The sequence below is a fragment of the Heterocephalus glaber genome, unplaced genomic scaffold, assembly GCF_053883595.1.
Source record: "Heterocephalus glaber isolate CG9 unplaced genomic scaffold, H.glaber_assembly_v1.0 deba00000809, whole genome shotgun sequence".
In the NCBI taxonomy this organism is placed as follows: Eukaryota; Metazoa; Chordata; class Mammalia; order Rodentia; family Bathyergidae; genus Heterocephalus; species Heterocephalus glaber.
Window position 1 is genome coordinate 3,968,823 of NW_028258163.1, and position 14,252 is coordinate 3,983,074.

General features: G+C 42.7%; 1 protein-coding gene across 6 annotated transcripts in view; it reads left to right on the forward strand.

The window, feature by feature from the left end:
- The window catches only part of Dnajc17 (DnaJ heat shock protein family (Hsp40) member C17), a 40,124-nt gene that overhangs the window by 8,972 nt on the left and 16,900 nt on the right, over window positions 1-14,252 (forward strand). For 2 of the 6 annotated variants that reach the window (XR_015449777.1, XM_021241927.2), the window contains exon 1: window positions 5,142-6,155. The exons of 2 other annotated variants lie outside the window; for them this stretch is intronic. Coding sequence is in view for 2 of the 4 variants with exons in the window: in XM_021241927.2 (XP_021097586.2) it covers window positions 5,913-6,155 (243 nt within the window). In the remaining 2 variants the exon portion in view is untranslated. Of the gene's footprint in view, window positions 1-4,745; window positions 6,156-14,252 lie in introns of those variants that run through there. 2 more of the 6 variants (XM_087207495.1, XR_015449778.1) reach the window with 2 other exon arrangements.

Consider the following 14,252-nt stretch of genomic DNA (forward strand, 5'->3'; position numbering starts at 1 on the left):
TTCCCCTCAAGAGGTTAAACTGAAGGCTGGAGCCTTGTCAGAGGGCTGGTGTGAGCCCGGGGCAAAGCCCAGTGGGGAGACCCAGCTTGCAGCCGGCCCCCTTCTTTGGGGCTGTGGTTGCTGAAAGTGGTAGAACCAGTTACGGAGTTTCCGGGGAAGGGCTGGGTGACTGCTAATTCATTACGCACTGTGCAGTGTGGCCGTTGGGGGTAACATTTAGTTCCTACCTGGCAGTCTGCTTTAGTAAGTTCTTCCCTTTCCTAGACTTGAGTTTTCAAGAAATGTTAACAGGTAGAAGGGGAAACAGTGAAAGTGGTAAGATCTCCTGTGGTCAGGACAGCTCAGAGGACCCAAAGGAATCAACAGAGTGGAGGCTTTCTCATTGTGTTTTGTTTGGGAGCAGAGTGTTTGCCCTTTCATTCAGCAGATATTTACTGTGCCTACTAAGTCCCCGGGGCTATTCATTACACTGTTCTGTGCCCAGAGAAGAGCGAAACTCCCTGCCCCCTAAGTACATTTACTGTATTTGTAAAGGGAACCTCCATTCATCCCTACACTTGTGTATGATCATCTGTGGCAGTTGTGTAACCAGCTATCTATCTGTCCAGACAACACTGGAAAAGAAACAGCAGATTGGGAAGTACTGGCATCTGGCACCCTCTAGAAGAGGCTGACTAGCAGAGTAGCAGGAAAACTGAGGATAGAATTTCAGATCTTTCAGATCAGCAAAACCCTGGCTGCTCTTGGTGGCACTTTGTTTGTATGATTCCTGTTCTGGATGATGCTCCTGAGTCATCAAGGATGGATTAAACTCAGCTAGTGTCCTAGGATGGAAAAAAAGAGATGGTAGGCCGCAGTATTTTAGAAAGGCATCAGGAGACTTCTGCAAATTAGTGTTTAAAGGCCTTCTGAGGTTTAAGTTTACCTGAGATCTTTGTCATCCATCCTGGGGCTGTGCCTTGGGAACAGCCTGATCTCTGAAAAACCATGGTCTCCACAGGAGTGTTTGGGGTGGGGAACCCTGAATTGTCACCCAGATCCTCTTTTGAAGTCTCAGGGATGCATCTATTCCAAGTGCTAGGGACTTAGAGGATTTAGGAGAACCTATAGGTAAAGAGAAAAGGCTGCAAGTGTTAAAGACACCCCAGGTGCCTTTGGTGGCTTGATGTGGCCGCTTCAACCCTGCCTCAGTGATCCTCATACATGTAAGTTTGGCTTCATAGAGGAGCTACCAGCCTGTGATTCCTGGGTTTCCACAGCCCTGTTTTTACTCTACCTCATTACATTAGTGGTATTTCTTTATTTTCTGAAGTTCCTCTTCGTCCCTGCTTTATCATAATTAGGAAAAATACTGTTTTCTTGCACCTTTTTGCCCTGAATCCAACCTCTTTAGCTGTTCCCAAGGGAGGATTATTTTATAATAAATATTGAGACCAGAAGCTTTTTCAAAGGGCTGCTTTAGGAGAGTTGAGTGTTTAACTGATGAGGCATTCTTAAGGCAATGGTCACCTCAGGACGGCTGGGCAAAGCTGGGAATCCAGTTTGGAACACAAAGCAATGACCTCCAGGCCAACTGGTTCAAAGTCAATTGGTCTTTGAGGCTCAAACTGAGGAACGGACCCTGCCCTGGCAGGCTTAGCAACTAAATATAGTAACTATTTAATCAAGACAGGCACTCTTGACCTGCATTCTCAAGCTAGCTAGGCTTGGTCTGTGACTACTCTAGATCTCAGGCTACCTACCATGCCATCTATTCTTTGAGAATATTTCTAAGGGCCTGGGGCCAACCAAGAATTGAATTTTAGGACTGTTCCTCAGCAAAACTTGAAAAAAGCCCTGACCATCTAGAGAATTCCAATTGGGCTGAACTGTACCCACTGTGGACCAGGGTCCATTTCTGGGGTTCTTGTCCTGTTGGCATCATGTTGGACTGATGTGTTTTTTCCTCCATTCCCCTCCCTGCCTTCCAGGAGTGGGTGACTTGGAGAGATTTGGGAACTTATATCGAATACTGTTGCAGAAATCTCGGAAAGAAATACACAAGAGACACAGAATTCGGATAAAATAATAAAATTTCTTCTCCCAAGCGGGTCGGAATGCCAGAAACCAGTCTGGTCCGTATCCGCGCCTGCTTTGTTCAGCATTTCCCTTTTTATATCCTTTTTTAGCCATTATCTCATCCCTAGTGGTCTTTGATATGTAAATACAATTCCAGTTCCTATTTACAAGTCACAGACACAAGACAGGCCATATACATTGTAAATTCACCCTGGCATGGTAACTTTGTTCGGTTAATGAAGTTACTGGTTAGAGTCAGATAATCCTCACCTTAAACAAGGAGTTACAGGAAAAGCAAATCTTAAAAGAACACATTACTTATTTTGCTTCTACAACTATCTTAATATTCAATCTATTAAGTTATCTAAAACTTTTCTGTATCATACCTAGTTTTGTCAGGTGCTTCACATGGACAAATACTTCCAACAGCCCTGGGGGAAAGGTTTATTTTTCTCACTGTGGAGTTGAAGAACCTAAAGCTGAGGAAATTTGCCCAAGTTTATGCTATTAGTATGTAAAGATTCTGATACTGAAAATACATTTGTCAGACTCCAGAATCTGCTCTTTCATTTTATGGGCTAGTATGTGGTCTATTTTTGAGGAAGTTCCATGTGCTGCTAAGAAAAATATGTATTGTCTTACAAACACTCTGTAAATATCTATTAAGTTCATTTTTTCAAAAGTTTGGTTGAGCTCTCATATTTGTTGATTTTTTTTGTCTAGTTAATTTATTTGTTACAGTGGAATATCGCAGTCCCCAACTGCAGTTGTGTTGATGGTCGGTCATCTGATCTTTTATGTCTAGCAGTATTTGTTTTATGAAGTTGGAAGTTCTGGCTTTCAGTGCATATATGTTTATAATTGTTCTCTCTACCTGTTGAATTGTTTCATTAACCAATATGTAGTGACCTTCTTTGCCTCTTCTGGTCAAGTTTTATCTTGAAGTCCACTTTTCTGAAAATAGGATAGCTACTCCTGTTTGTTTTGGGGTTCCCTTTGTATTGAATATTGTATTCCATCCTTTGATTTTTAGTCTGTTAATTTCTTTTGGGATTAAATGTGTTTCTTTTTCTTTTTCTTTTTTTTTTTTTTTTTTGCTGTACTGGGGATCAAACTCAGGACCTTGTGCTTGCAAGGCAGGCCTGGTGCCACTGAGCTAAATCCCTGACCCTTGTGTTTTTTTGTGTCTTTTTGGATTTTGTTTCTTGATCCATTCTGCCAGACTGTGTCTTTTGAGGGGAGAAGTGAGTTCATTCATATTAAAAGCCCTAATGGAAAGATATTGACTTATTCCTGTCACTGCATTATTTTCCTGTTGCTGATTTCCTTTTTTTGTTTGTTTGTTTCTACTTAAATGCTCACCCGGCCTAATGTATTCTGGCATTGTTAGCTTTGTCTTTTTCTAGGATTTTTTTGGTGAAGTTTTTGGAGTGCTGCTTGGTGGTCATAAATTTCTTAAGGTGCTCTTTGCCATGGAAAGACTTTATTTTATTTCTCCATCAATTTTTTTTTTTTTTTTTTTTGTACTGGGGATCGAAGTCAGGTCCTTGCACTTGCGAGGCAGGCAGTAGAACCACTGAGCTAAATCCCCAGCCTCTCCATCAATTTTGAAAGATAGTTTTACAGGTTGTATCAGTCTGGGTTGAAAGTTGTTTTTTTAGGTCTTGAATCATTTCACTCGAGCTCTTTTGATTTTTAAGGTTGAGAAATCTGCTGTAATTCTAGTGCCTTTACCCTTATAAGTGAATAGTTGCTTTTCCTGACAGCTTTTAAGATTCTGTCTTTGTGTTGGACTTCTGAGACTGTGAGGTATGGTGGAGAGTTTCTTTCCTAATCATGGCTATTTGGGTTCTATATACCTGATTTATCTCTCTGTTAAATTCTTTCCTTCTATTTGGAAAGCAAGCTTCCTTTCCTTTTCCTTTTCCTTTTCCTTTTCCTTTCCTTCCTTGACAGTGTCTCAATATGTAACCCAGCGTGGCGCTAAACTCACAGCATCCTCCTGCCTCAGCCTCTTGAGGGCTGGGATTATAAGCATGGGCCACCATGCCTGACTCTGTTATTATTTCCATAAACAGGGCTTTAAAAAAAACAAACAAACAACAAAAACAATTGCTTCTCGGCCTTTTGGCTAAGATCAAGTGGAAAAAAAAAATTGTGCTGTCTTCTGATTTTTCACTAATTCCAGTTAATCTTAGTCTTCTCTGCGTCATCTAGCGGCTATTAGCTCCATTTTCATGTTCTCTTATTGTTTCTCAGGTAGTTCTGAGTAGTCGTCACTGACATCAGCCTTCCACTTCTGACACTCTGTCCTCACATGGGTCACTTCTGCTCCCTGTACTTTCAACAGAAGTTTTAATCTCCTGGCTTTTTGTTTAGTACCTTTTCGTGAACTCTCATTCTTTGCTAAACTGGTCATTTATATTTTGTATTGTTTTGTTTGGCTCAGTTAGCTTTTTAATAGTGTCTTCTGTAAACTTACTGATCATTTTGTTTATTAAGACTATTGTCTCTCACTATATCCTCTTTGAGCTCTCAAGCACCTTATTGATGTGTTTTGTAATCTCTGATATCCTTTCAAATAATTCAGCTGTATAGCTTTCTTTTGGTCAGAAACTATATTTATTATTGATAGTGAGTAAAGTTGTCAATATTCATGTTAGAGGCTGCAAAACCCAAGGTTCTTTTTATATTTATAAAAATGTCTTATTTCATTTGTAATCATAAACATCATTCCAGTAAAAGAGGAACATTTTCTCTCCTTTTTCTCCTACTTGCATGACCACCATAAGTTAAAATGAAATAGCTCTTAGTCAAAGAAAAGAAAGAAAGAGGAAATGAGTAAGACACAACCTAGGCAATTCCATACAGCACTTTTTCCTGGGGCTCTGTGTTTTTCTGCTCCTTCCTCTCCCTACTCCAATTAGCTCAGCCTCCCCACCTGCTCCCAGCTTTGTTAGAGGTGAAGTCACCAAAAGGTGGAGGCTGGTGTGAAAAGACACATCATATGGTCAGTAGAAGTGGAATAGAAAGTACAAAAAGGTGGAGAGCACTGCCCTTCTCTTTTATTTTTTCATAAATTGGGTTTACTGGAACAGAACAGTGTCCTTTGATGACTGATTCCTGATGTAGACCTTGGCTTCTCAAACTGTTGTTGATCAAAGCATGATATGATTCTGTTGAGTTCATTTTCGGGTGCTTCTCTTTAATGGTCTTCTCTTTTTAAGTGCATTATTTTCTTACTCAGAAAAAAAATGTTCCACTTCTGGAATTAAAGTTTTGTATGTTCTAAAGCTGATTTTATCCTCCCTTCTCCAAACAGCATGCTCTGTTTGGCATGACTGACACAGTGCATGTACTGGTTAGCCAGAGCAGAGCAGCTGAGGGTCTGGTGGGTGTTCTCATGGTAACACTGGAGGATTTCGCCTGCAGATCAGCACAGACCAGATGATAAGCATACCGCTTGAACTTTGCTTCTACTTCAGCAGCTTTCTGATATTGCTCTGTGGTAACTTTGTAGAACTCTGAACTCTTCTCCAGTCTATCCAGCTGCTCTTTGTAGAACGCATCCTGCTTCTTTATCATTCGGTCTTTCTCTTCCAGCTGCTCAGCCAAGTGCTTTGCCTTCCAGCGTTCTTCCTCACTTGATATCCTCTCTCGAAGGATAGCTCTGGTTAACTGCTCATTGGCTGCAGCCCTCTCTCGGTCTAGGTCCTTGCTTTTCTTTAGTTGTTTCTGATTCTCAGATTCCTTCTTGGCTTGCTCCAAGGCCAGTTCTTCAGCCACTCTTCTTTTCAGTTCTTCAGAAACTGAGGCACCGTAAGTACCAGAATACCGCTGAGACTTCGAACTAGATGGGGAGGATTCCTTCATTCGATCAATTACATTTCCTGAAAGCCGGACGCCTTCACCACGGTCATGTTCTCCAAGGTGACCCGGCCGGTGCTGTCGGTCCCGCCCATGGCGCCTGCCTCTGTCCCGCACAGTCCTATCACGGACCCAGGAGCGTATCAGGCCCCGCGCACATGCGCGTGGAGGACGGGACACTTCCCTTGCCCAGCGGGAGCAAGGCCACGACCTCAAGAACCAAGGGAAAGGTGCTGGTCCTAAATTCCCCCAGCCTTACAGCTTTTGATTTCTTCTCCCTCAGTGCCCTCTGGGTTACTTTGGGGCACTTGGGAGTTTTTGGAGATATGTAATTTTTTTGTCTTCTCATGTTTCTTCTTTTACATGTTGGGTTTTGGGTGGTTGTTTTTTTAAGTTTATGAGTTGATTATAGTAGAAAGACTTTGTTGCTAGTATGGAGACCTCTTTAGTTAATATCTGCTTTTCAGTGGTGCACTCCAAAGCCGGCATGGTGGTACAGTACTCAGGAGGCTGAGGCAGGAGGATTACTGCAAGTTTGAGGCCAGCCTAGGGTACATAGTGAGTTTAAGGCCAGCTTGAACTAAATAGCAAGACCCTGTTTCAAAAACCAAAACAAGCAAACAAAAGCTGAACCAATGATATTCTCCAGGAATGGCTAGCAGTAGGCCTTCGCCTCTATCCCCAGATCCAACCACCTCCATTAATTTGGGAGGGAAGGATGCAATGTAACAGGCCCAGGACCCAGTTCTTTGGGAATGAACTACAGTATTATTAATAATACAAAGGCAATCCAGATATTGGCATAAAGAGAAAACCAATTAATACCAACAACTGTGCCACTCTGGCAATATCAATAAAATCAGCAACAATAATAGTGTCAAAGACAAACTGGACATTGACATACTATAAGAACAAATAATGTACCACCCTTAACCATATATTTTAAAAATATTTTTTATATTATTTAGTTAGTTTTGTTTGAGATACAGTCTCACTATGTAGCCCAGGCTGGCCTTAAACTCTCTGTAGTTTAGGCTGGCTTCAAATTTAGAGCATTACCCCCCTGCAGATTCTCCCAAGTGCTGAGATTACTGGGTGTGATGGTACACACCTGTAATCCCAGCACTTGGGAGGCTGAGGCAGGAGGATTGGCTCGAGTTTGAGGCCAGCTTCGGCTACACAGTGAGTTCAAGGCCAGCCTGGACTACATAGCAAGACCTTGTATCAAAAAACCAGAAAACACAAAACAAAACCAAGTACTGAGATTACAGGGGTGTGTCACCACTTTTAACCACATAAAGAGATCTACAATTATAAGCAGTAAGACAAATCAAATATTGACGTAGAGGGGCTGGGTGGGGATTTAGCTCAGTGGTTTCGCCTCCTGCCGCGCAAGCGCAAGGACCCGAGTTCGATCCCCGGTACCAAAAAAAAAAAAAAATATATATATATATATATAGACATAGAGTAAATATGTACTAAATGTAACAACTATATTTCCACTAACAATAGAAAAATCCTCAACAGTAATAGCATAAAGTTAACTATCTAAAGATTAATAAAGCTTAATGTTTATATTAGTAAACATAGAGGTGTCAGGAATGGGAACATAAAAGTAGTATTTGAAAAATTAAGTAATGGAAGATGAGGAGGAAAGAAAAGTGAAATAAAGGATCCTAATATGAAGGAAAAGAAAATTAATAGAATTATATTGAGGATCCAGAAAAGAATAAACAAGAAAAAGAAGAAAAAACAGAGAAAAAGAAAGGAGAAAAAAACTAATAAGAAAAAAAAAAGAGAGAGGGGGAAAAAAGAAAATCACAAAAGGAAAGAAAAAAAGGAAATAAACCCCAGACACCAAAAAAACCAATAAAGGCCCCCCCAAAAAACGTTTATCAGTATTTTTTTTTTTTGGTACCGGGACTCAAACTTGGGTCCTTGCACTTCCACAGCAGGTGGCAAAACCACTGAGCTAAATCCCCGGCCCTTCTCAGTATTTTTGAATGGGTGGTTTCTTTCCAGGATCTGCAGTCTTGGAATGGAGCAAGTACAGTTTGTTCCACCTAATCTATAGCCTGTGGATTTGTGAGGTGCCTTCCACACTTCAGAAGCCCGTCTGTCTGTGGCAGCCACCCCAGCTGCAGGGTGTCCTTGCTCACGGTGGTAAATAGGGAAAGCATCAGACCACTAGTCTTTATGGGAGGTGGGGAGTGGGGTGGGGGTTCAGGCAGACTGCTGCATTTAATGCCAGCACTTTCAGACCCAGCCATTGCTGAAGGCCACCTTTGCTGGGCCTGGCCTCTCTCCACAGAGGGTGGGGCCCTGTGTCTTCCACCCTGAGTTTGAACTTCTCAGGGGTCTGTGCCTAGCCTTCAACCACTCCTCCACTGTCTCTCACCAGTCACTGTGGCAGAATAACATTGGAAACCCTGGAGTGAGGTTGTTTTGTGTTGTTCTGTGGTTCAGTCTTAATCAGTCAACCGCTTCCTTAAACACTCCCGGCCCTATGGCTCGAAGGTGCTGCACTGGATTGCTTCTCAACTCTAGCATGCCCGGAAGGAGTAACTTTTGGAGTAAAGCCCCAGGCTGTTTTCATAGTTTGCAATAGTTGTGGGCTTTGGTGGGGGGCAGTGTTGCTGGCCCCTCCTTTATTTCTTTGAGATTTACCCTCTCTCCCGGGTGGTGATCTCATGCATGACAAGGTCACATCAGGCAGTTGGTTGGTGCCTCTGCTGCCCTGTGGTGAGGGAAAAGAAAAGGTAGAGCCAGCTTGGAGCCGGTGGGTGGATGTGGCCAGGGCACAGAGTCCACGGGCATGGAGTTAGCTGGGGGTGAACATGACACAGCTTTCTATCGCTCGGTGCAGCTCTCTCTCTGTCCAAAAAACATTACTTTTATTTCATGTTTTACTGCAAGCATACCTATCTTCCTCACCATTTCTGTTCTCACTACCTTTTCCTCATAAAGTCAAACTTTGCTGTGTTTTCTCTGACTTGGTCTGGGGCCTGAAAAGAAGCCCAGGTTCTTTTACACACTATTTTGAATACCCTAAGTCTGCTTGGAGAACTAATATTTTTTAAGACCCAAGACCCAGCTCAGATATTGCGTCCTCTGGAAGTATTCAGAGTTAAATTAAGCTCTCTCTTTTCTCTGTTTCCATTCTTGTTTTTGTTTTTTGAGACAGGATCTCACTATGCAGCTCAGGCTGGCCTTGAAATCACTATGTAGCTCAGGCTGGCCTCCAACACACAGTGATCCTCCTGCCTCAGCCTCCTGAGTGCTGGGATTACAGGTATGCACCACCATGCCTGGCTTGTGTTTCCATTCTTATAGACCACCCTTATGGCTTCTCACACACATATTCTAATTGTTTCCCTGGCATATTCTTTGCCAAGCAATGTCCTTCCTTTTCTGTGCCAGGGAACTTTCCTGACTTTTATCTGTATCCCCAGGCTCCAGTTCAGCCCCTGCATATCTAGGTGCTTCATCAGTGGACACAGAAGTGGGGTAGATTCAGGGCTGCACTGAGGGGCTTTTGGAGAGCTTCCACCCTTGGATGTTCCTCCCTGGGAATGAATACTGGCTGGCCTGGCTTTCTGGACATCAGCTCTCTCCCTTGCTTACATCTAGCCAGTACATAAAATTGGCAAGTTGGGTTTTTCTTTTTTGTAGAGGAAATTGAATACAAAATGTCCAGTCTCTTACCTTTTTAAAGGTGGCCTGGGCATCTGAAATGAACAGACATTTCTGAGACAAAGAAGTAAAAGTAGCAAATAAACATATGATAAAATGTTCAACATCACTGGTCATTTGAGAGATGGAGATGAAGACAAGACAGATTCCATCTCACCCCACAAAGAATGGCTGCTATCAAGAAATCAACCAATAACAAATGCTGGGGGGGTGTGGGGAGAAAGGAACCCTTCTCCATTGTTGGTGGGAATGCAGACTGGTGCAGCCACTGTGGAAATCAGTATGGAGATACCTCAAAGAACTAGGACTAGAGGTCCCATTTGACCCAGCCATTCCCCTGCTGAGTAGCTTCCCAAAAGAATTAAAAGAATCATACATACCACAGAGATATATGTGCACCCATGTTTATAGTGGCACAGTTTGTAATAGCTAAAGCTTGGAAACAGCCCAAGTGCCCATCAACTGGAAACTGGATAAAGAAGATGTGGGTTTTTTGTGTTTTTTTTAATAAAATGGAGTACTACTCAGCCATAAATAACAAGAAACTAGAGACATTTATAGCTAAATGGATGCATATTGAGGCCATACTCTTAAGTGAAATAAATAGGACACACATGTGTAAATACTGAATAGTTTCTCTAGTGTGAGAAACTGATAGTATAAATAAGGATTAAAATGATTAAAATGAATAATTGATCATTTGAAATAGGAAGAAAAGGTCCAAAGGGGTAGGGGAAGTGGGAAGGGAAGGGGAAAGGAAAGAAGGGAAAGGAAAAATTATGAGAAAAGGAAAAAATGGAAACAAAGTCTTTGTAAACAGGGAAGGGTGGAAGGGGTGAAGGGAGGGCAGGGAGTGGGGAAAAAATAAGAACCAAGATACATCATGTACAGGTACAAGCAGCCAATGATGAGTGTAAATGTACTGTATACCTAAAATGTACCAATGAAAGAATTTAAGCAAAAAATAAATAAATAAAGGTGGCCTGAAAACTGAGATGTAGGCGAGGCCTTGAGGGAATGGGGGTGCAGAGTACACGAAGCTGATCGAAACAGTTGTGTTTGGTTGTAAATGGGAGTGTGAGAGGCTGGAGGCTGGAGGCTGGATGGGGTTCACCCAGATGGGAATAAGAACCTAGGTACAGCTCCACTGGTTGCCTCAAAGTCTCATGAGACTATTGAACACATTTGTCAAGGGAACACATTCTGGAAATATAATTGATAAGGGGGCAAAGTAATATATGTGGAATTTCCTATTATATAATTAATTTTTTTCAGTTGGAATTTTTTTTTTTTTTTTTTTTTTAGTACCGGGGATCAAACTCAGGTTCTTGTGCCTGTGCAGGAGGCAGCAAAACCACTGAGCTAAATCCCCGGCCCTTGTTGGAATGTATTTTGTTTCCCTAAGTGAAAAGCCAATTTTCTGATATAGAACACTCACAGTGAATTATAAAATGTAAAACAATATTTAATATCATTCCTTTAGGATAAAAATACCTAAAGCATCCTCTCAAAACAAAAGAAAAGCAAAGAAGGTGCTACCACCCAGCCCCTTTTCTTGCTGGTCCTTCTTATTCTTCTCTCTCCTTTGTAGTGGCTCTCTCAGATTTACAAAAAAAGCACACATTAAAAAAAAAAAAAAGGACACATGAACCACTGTAAAAGAGCCCTGTGATACAAAAGAAAAAGATTTTCCATAAAATCCACCTGTATCAGTAGAGCATGCCTTGTAGTCCTGGTGCCCAGGAAGTTCGTCCCCAGGGCAGCACTGCAGATCGAGGCCATAGACCCAGGGAGAAGATGATGGCTCCTTCTCTCACCCGTCTCAGAGATAGGGCACAGGGGCTTCGAGAGAGTTGGGGGGTCCAGGAACCCCCTTCCTGTAAGTGTACAGAGCTGCTTCCATGTGTTGGGCCAATCAAGAGGGGGTTTGGAGTGACACCTGCTATCCAGTGAAACTTGGAGTCTTGAAGAGGGCAGGGAAGATGGGAAAAGGAATATCCACTTTTTAAAATTTTCTATTTTTTGTATTGTTATACTTACTGAAAAAAGTAAGTAAAGAGTGTTGAAGCAGGAGGATTACAAGTTGGAGTATAGCTAGGCAACTTAGTAAGACCTTGTCTCAAAATAAAGACATAAGGAGCCAGTTATGGTGACTCAAACCTATAATCCTAGCCCTCGGGAGGCTGAGGGAGGAGGATCGCCAGGAGTTCAAGGTCAGCCCGGGCTACAGAGTGAGTTCAAGGCCAATCTGAACTACATAGCGAGACCCTATCACAAAAAAAATGAAATAAAATGAAAGGGGCTGGGGATGTAGCTCAGTGAGAAGGGGAATTCAGTACTCAGTACCACAATCAATCATTAAAAATGAAGTTGCTCTTGGCCACACACTCCTATAATCCTGGGACTCTAGGAGGCTGAGGCAAGAGAATCACAAATTTGCGCTCAGCCTGGGGAACTTAATAACTTGTCTCAGAATTTTAGAAGGCGCTGGTGATGTATCTCAGTATGGAACTCTGAGTCTAATCCTTAGTATTGTTTGATTAAATGTTTTAAAAAGCTGGGGGCTAGGAGGGGAGAAAGCAGAGGGATAAAAGACGAACGAGAATAAAGATGACATTGCAAATATGCACTGTTTAGAAGCTGTCACCTCTCTTTCCTGTATTACTACTGTTAACAGTGAAAACAGCCAAGAGGAGAGCTGACGGGCCAGGTGTGCCCAGGTGGGCACCTGGGGTATGGCCCATCTGCCCCGTGGGCCATTTTTTGTTTTTGTTTTTTTGGTACTGGGGATCGAACTCGGGACCTTGCACTTGCTAGGCAGGCGCCGGAACCACTGAGCTAAATCTCCCGCCCCATAGGCCATTTTAAGCTTAGTCAGCCAAACTGGGCATAAGTTGTCCCAGCAGGTGAAGGTGCAGGGCTGGCTGTGACCGGTAGGTGGCAGCACTCCCACAAGGTCCTGGGCCCATGGCTGGTTCTGGAGATGGCGGGTAGGCAGGCCTTCGAGCAGATGCTGGCTGGCTGCCTGCCTCTGAAAATGCTTCCTTTGCATATTTGGGTATAGAACTATGCACTGCTTCCATCTGAGAAACCCAGAAAACTCATGTGCCTACCTGTTTCTCCCCGGGGTCTGAGCACCAGGTTACCATTGTGCAGCAGAAGTGTAGGACAGAGGCCTCAGGAAGGACAGGGAGATCACACCAGCTAGATAGGCCATACATGAAAGAGAATCTTGGTAACTGTATTTGTTAATTTTTATTAATATAAGATATATTAGGGTTTTTTTCTTTCAATATAGAGATACAAAGATGAGAACTAAAAGTGGGCCATAACCTCCCCAGATAAACCCCGTTGACAATTAAAAAAAATAAAGATAATAAAAGAAGTCCTCAGGCCGGGGATTTAGCTCAGTGGTTCCAGCGTCTGCCTCACAAGCGCAAGGTCCCGAGTTCCATCCGGTATCAAAAAAAAAAAAAAAAAAGGAAACCGAATAAAAGAAGTCCTCTTTAAGATCTGAAAAGTCACAGGAAGGAATAAAAGAAGTAAATGCTTCTTCTTCCGCCCTTCATCCTCTCCAACAGAGATGACCATTAAATTTCTGTGATTGCCTTGAGAAAAACATTCAACTGTGCTCATGCTAAAGTATCTGAAATTTCGTTTCATTTGTTTTTCTATTTTAATCCCAAAAGTGATCATATAATACAGTTACGAGTTTTGCTTTCTTTTTTAAATTCACATTATCCCAAAGATTTTCCTGAGTCAGTACACAGACTTTGGTGTATCATGTTTTTAATGGGTTTCTGTTGATGGAGATCCAGCTGGTCCTAGTGGGCACCTCATATAAACAGCATTGGAGTGAGCATGCTTGTGTATTTACTTTGGCATATATTTTAAGTGCAGATTTCTAGGGCTGAGTCAAAAGAAAATCTGTGTGTATGTGTGTGTGTCACTGGGGATTGAATCCAGGGCCTTGCACATGTTGGGCAGGCACTCTACCACTGAGCTACATCCCCAATCCTTTTTAAATTTCATTTTGAGATGTCTTGCTAGGTTGCCCAAGCTGGCCTTGAAATCTTGATCCTCCTACCAGAGCCTCCTGAGTAATCTCTCCTGGGATTACAGGCATGCACCACATGGGAGGATTTGATAGCAGAATTTTCCACCAGAAAGTTTTCCCCAGTTTTCATACCCACCAAGACTGAGTAGAGAGCTGGATATGGTGGCTCACACCCGTAATCTCAGCTTTCTGGGAAGCTGAGGCAGGAGGATCACAAGTTCAAGCCCCAGCTGGGAAATTTACCAAGACTGTCTCAAAATAAAAACTAAAAAAGGGGCTAGGGATTTACATTGAGTTCAATCCTCAGTACAAAAAAAAAAGTGTATAAAGCGTAGCTGCTTGCATGTAGCTGTAGAGAGACCAGGATACTGTGCTCTGATCCCTGCTGGGAGCCTTTTGACAGTAGTGATGAGGCTGACCATTTGCAGGAAGCAGGTCCAGCTTCTCTGCTGGGTTCAGGGACTGGCTGGCTCCATGGCCCTTGCCTGCTCCCCTGCAAATCTGCATGGTGGCTGTGAAGAGGAGGTCAGCAGCCTGTCTTTCAGGTGGACATCGGGTTTCCCTTGTCACCTTTGCA